Raw genomic sequence first — 5,549 nt, 5'->3', positions numbered from 1 at the left:
GAGGAGAGACAATAGCCGGCGTTGCCTCGGAGTAGCTGCAGCGGAGGAAGAAGCGTGAGCTGCTGCTGGTCCCTCCTTTTATGCTCTCGTGCTGTGATGAAAGGGGGGGCCCCGCCTCATTCTTCAATTCCGACATCGCGTCAAACAGAGGATTTCGACATTTTACATTCATTGCTTACATCCACACGCCTTTTCTCCTCCTTATCTCTTTCATAACTTTTCATTTAATACATTTTAACGGCTTCAATAGCCACTTTAATAATACTACTGGACGGTAGTCCCGGATGTCGTCATGAACGTTTTTCAGAATAAAAGCTTGGGATTAAGATTGTGCGCGAACTTCCGTTTTTTTCCAGAATAAAATGGCTTTTAAACTGACGGTATGTTTAAACTAAATTATGCCACAAAACATTGATTTTGATTTCTAACAGTTACCAGGCAACAGCTTGGGGTGAAAACAGTATTTCCGGTCTCGAAGTTTGCATAGTAATCTGCAGTACTAACATCAGTGTATCCTTGTTAAATACACAACATTGATTGGTTTAAATTGTGTACAATGCTTTTGTGTTTTCCCCCTTCGATTCGGAGAAACAAAGTTTTTTCACTGTTTAGGATGGCCGAAGACACTACACTACCCATAATCCTCAGCTATCGTTTGGGACTACAGTCCCTTTGCTTGACAAACCCCGTGATTAGTCCTCAAGCTCTGTGATTGGATGTTGGAGTGGCAGTGCGCCAAGGTTACGCCGAGCGTCAAACAGCTTTTTGAAATGGAATTAAACCACGGTAGACTATCCAAAACTGGACTCTAACGCCCCCCCAGAACTACACATGCTGGCTATTGTGTTTCGCAACATGTTCTCTATGGCACGTCTCTACTGGGAATTGTAGTTTTAAAAGACGTTTTCGTTTTTCCCAAAATTAGAAGTTGCCAGTATTAAACTGTGTACACACCTGGAGGTTTAGGGGATAAGAAACACATTGGTGTTATCAAATTTAAAACATATAATTAATAAATGGGTGAAAATTGCTTGTGTCCATAATGGGCATGTATATACCCACATGACAGCTCATTGTAACTTTGTAATTCTACTCCACTATAATTCAGAGGTTAACCTTAAAAAAACTGTCAAGATTAAAGTGTTAAAACATTTATACTTTGTATTATTAGTGTAGGACACTTATGTATGTATACCATCTGAAGATGTGTAGTTTTATTCATGTTTTCACATAATTTTACAGGATATTGCTATATTATTTCACATGTTTTACTTCTACACATGAATATCTGATTTGTAAAACATCACAGACAGAAAGGTATATCCGTCATTTAATGGTAAACTATTGACATTCTGATTCCATAGATGTGTCTCCCATCACCCAAAACCCCTGACTATTCTCTCAACTCAGTATTTACATTATTTAATTCAAAGAAAATCAGTAATATCTTTAAGAACTACAAGTCCCTGTCTATCAGCTGTGCACCGCTACCTATCTACCCATTGGATCAAATATAAAAGTCAGCCGAATTACCTTTGATACTGCAAGGAGACGTATTGTGTGAAGAGAAATTGAAGATGTTGTTTAATTGCTGATATATTTATGATCCACGTCACGTATTCAGTTTCAGTGGCATTTCTTCCAGTTTTTCCAAAGGTCTTCGAATCAGGGCTCTATAAATAGAGAACTACGGCAGATGTGTAATATTTAATGCAGCCGAACCGTGTATTACAATGCCGTTATGTGATGACTTTCAAAGAGAAAAGCAAGCACACTCGGATTAAAGCATTATTTTCTTTTTATAAATGTTTTCGGATTTCATATCGCATAAACACCATATCCCAATGTGCATTGTGGCTAAAACATCTTGAGGATCTTGGGTAATCAGTTCAGTCGGTGTGTATCGCCTATGTCTGTTTCCGGTGACTTTATTTTGAAATTCAGTTCCTGACGGGCGGCAAAAAAGCCAGAGATTATAGAATGAGACAAATAAATAAAAACAAGGATAATTGTGTGTTGAGTAAATAACAGTTTGTCATTTAGAAAAGAATAACAAATTAGAAGGAAAAAAATATTTCAAAATGACAGATTTCAGTATTCTGAGGCTCTGAGCCCCATTCATTTTCCTCATGGACGGCAAAAAAAGTCAGATATTATACGATTTAAAATCAAAACAATAATCGTGGCTTGATATTGAGTAAGAAAATGTTTTCGGTCTTCCAAGACCCGACCGGACAAAAAGACGAGGTGCAGGCACGAAACATACTACCAATAGAAATACATTGCTTTTAAAATCATTCTGTGTGACACGAAAAAAAAAGGGGAAAATCGTGTTGGTGAACACGAATCAATAGATTAAATGTCGTGACTATAACACGAAATGCCGTGAGACTGGGTTGAAATATCATGCTGTATATGTATTTTGAACTTACCACTTCATATAAATCCAGGGGAACATTGTAATGCAAATGTGTTTCCTTCAAACAGACCCAGGCTAGCTGTTAGCCTGTTTCCAGTCTTTGCGTTAGCTAAGCTACAGGCTGCAGATTGGCTAAATACATTTTTTTTCAAAGCTGTTAGCATGTGGCTACATCAGTGAGAGATGTTTGCCTAAATGGACAGAACACTGCGTATCAATCTGGAGAACATAGGAATGGCCTTACCTTTGTTTCTGTAGTATTAGCTAAGCTAAGGAGCTGCTGACTAGCTTGATGTTAAGCATGGAGACATGAGAGTTTGTATCAATTTCCTCAAGAAGAAAGCCAAAGTTACAACATGGAGAGCTTTTTGACTCATTTAACTATTTGATAAAATAACCTCCTATCCTCTAACATAAGAATGATGCCAATAAAACACGTTTCATGTTTCTTTCTGCTGTAAGTGTTATCTTAATGGCTCTCTTCCCTGGGAACCAATGTATTTGTTATAGTGTATAGGGCTCTGATAGTGAGGAGGAATGAGTCAGTATGAAGAGATAACAACCTAAAGATTTGTCATGTGGTTCTTATACAAACGGCTGTTTTATAAATGTAACTCTGAATGAGGACAGCCATAATCAGTCAAAGCCAGGCTCTTCTATTTTTTTTTATTATAAATCATTACTCCCTGATTATTGTAGCAGATAGTATCTACCCCTCCGGAGGAAGGCACTATGAATGGTCTGAACGTCCTTGGATTTTCATCAACTGAATTTGAATGATGGCTGGATAATAACGTTCCCTACAAGACGAGTCATCATCCTGATTGAGAAGTTTGGAGTAGCTTCTTTTTCTTCACATTCGCACACAGTCCATCCTGTTCTCCGTCTGTGTTCTGCATATTGAATGGATTCAGTAATGTGCCGTATTATCGCACCTGAAGTCAGAAATCACTGCGAGGCTCTGGCCTGAAGACGCACACGTTATCTTTTACCTCCAGGTAGCTGCTTCAGGTAGCACTTATTTGATGTTACCTTTTTATTAACCTTGAATCTCCTGCGTTGAACTCCTTGTGTTGTGACCCCGCTGTGGGCTAAAGGTAGAGATAGCCAACCCAGTAAACGATGTTGAACAGCAAGAAGGAGGTGGGAAAAAAGACACGTGAGTATGCGTCCAGTTCGAGTAGATCTATGTGGACGCGTCCTCTCCTCCACCCTCCTTCTTTACACTCCTCCAGGCAGCAGAAGAAGCTCTGGCAGTCTTTCCCGTCCAGACACTCGTAGACACAGGCGTCCTCGAAGTCCTGCCAGTACAGGGAGTTGTTTAACGCGATGACGGTGTGTGGCGGCCTCACATCCAGCACCGAGTAGTTCTGAGAAAAAGGGGAGACTTTCTCAGACTTGAAGAAGCTACTTCAGTTTGAATTAATGTTCCAAAAAAACAGATCACAGAATCCCACAATCCCCTCTGTTTCAGCCCGGGTTCAAAAGTGCTGATTCTCTGTCTGTTACATTAGATGAAAATAAGGAGCCCCTCCCCACGCCCCTCTGAGAGATATTTGGTTACAAAGAACTCAATGGTGCTCTAGGAGGAGATTCAGGTGATAAGGGGGGGGGGGGGGTTACCTTGGTTGGTGATTGGCTAATGGTTACACAAGACAAAACATCATAAAGTTACACTTTTATGTAGAAAACACATGAAAAAGTGGATTTTGCATAACAAGTGACCTTTAATGACTGAATGCACATTTTTCAAAAATAGTTTGTAATGTTGTAACCCGTTTATTTATTTTTTGCTATAATTGCTATGTTATATTTACGGAAAGACTTAATTAGGTGATCATTTTTGAAGAATTCCTTGCTAATACTGATACTCAGGGTCATGTCAGGATGGTTTACTTTACAGGATGATAGAAATGACATAACTCAGATAAGCGGTAGAAGATGGATGGATATAAACTAATAGTTTAACTACAACTTGAAGTAACTTGCCTGGTTATAAAATACCCACATGTTTGCAAGCGTTTTCTTTTGCCATTTTAATGTGTCATTAAATACTGACACTGAAACATGTTTGTGCCATAACAAAAATACATTATATTTTAGTTAAATTAAAAAATGTTACAGTGAGTTCTTTTATTTTTTGACTTATGTATGACCTGAAATGAACTTCATTTATTGTAATTTTTTAGCTGGCATATCTGTCATAATTTTAGGGTGCTTTGATCATATATTTGACTATTCCTTTGTCTTGTAAGGTAGTGTTAAACAAACTAGATTCATCCCATTATTAATAAAGCCTATAGTTAGAGTTAGTTACTACATTTGATGGTATTTTACTTTTTTTGCATTTTTACTGTATTTAATTTTATTCCATTTAATTTTTGCATCATATATTTATCTTGTAAGTTTTGCTTTTATAAGGTGATTCGTGTTTGTTGATCTGTAAGCCCACTGAGGTATGTGTTTTGTGACATTGGGCTATATAAAAAAATGTGATTTGAAGATAAATTGTTAGTTGCAATGCTTTAAAGTAGCTGCCATACCACTGTTAGTTGCATTCCAACAAAGCAAATTGAATTATGGGTCCTCCTCTATCATTTGATTTAAAGGCATATTTATCACGAATATTACATTCACCGTAAATAAACAAATAGCTAATTGTAGTCCAACTCACTGTTCTTCTAGGTTCCCTGCAGCGTGGTTTCTTAACGCTGTTCGAATAGTAATTCAGCGTCGCGTACTCCATCAGCGCGGCGAAGACGAACAGGAAGCAGACGGTGACGAAGAGGTCCATGGCGGTGATGTAGGAAACTCTGGGGAGGGACACCCTGGCCATGCTGCTGAGGGTGGTCATCGTCAGCACCGTGGTTATTCCTGCACAGGAGGAAACACTCTTCTTAAAAGGGGACCTATCATGCAAAATGCACTTTTTCATGTCTCTTCTACATCAACATGTGTCCCCTCTTCTTCATGTCTCTTCTACATCAACATGTGTCCCCTCTTCTTCATGTCTCTTCTACATCAACATGTGTCCCCTCTGTGGAAAGAGACTCTGAAAGTTTCAGGAACAAAGATTCTCTCTTTTTGTCCTGATCCATTTCTATAAAAACCTGTCTGAAAATGAGCTGAT

At 38.6% G+C, this 5,549-nt stretch overlaps 1 protein-coding gene across 1 annotated transcript; it reads right to left on the bottom strand.

The window, feature by feature from the left end:
* Nucleotides 1–3,099: 3,099 nt before the first annotated feature.
* Nucleotides 3,100–5,293, bottom strand: LOC104958681 (gamma-aminobutyric acid receptor subunit gamma-3-like; the record flags this gene model as incomplete). The annotated part of the gene is made up of 2 exons (XM_010786449.1): nt 3,100–3,789; nt 5,094–5,293. Coding segments are annotated over 2 exons (479 nt in total), but the record flags the coding sequence as incomplete, so codon positions are not given.
* Between the last annotated feature and the right edge of the window lie 256 nt (nt 5,294–5,549).

This window comes from Notothenia coriiceps, unplaced genomic scaffold (genome assembly GCF_000735185.1).
Source record: "Notothenia coriiceps isolate Sejong01 unplaced genomic scaffold, NC01 NC01_scaffold00029188, whole genome shotgun sequence".
Classification (NCBI taxonomy): domain Eukaryota; kingdom Metazoa; phylum Chordata; class Actinopteri; order Perciformes; family Nototheniidae; genus Notothenia; species Notothenia coriiceps.
Note: the sequence above shows the minus strand (reverse complement) of the source record. Positions and strands in the feature narration are given on the sequence as shown.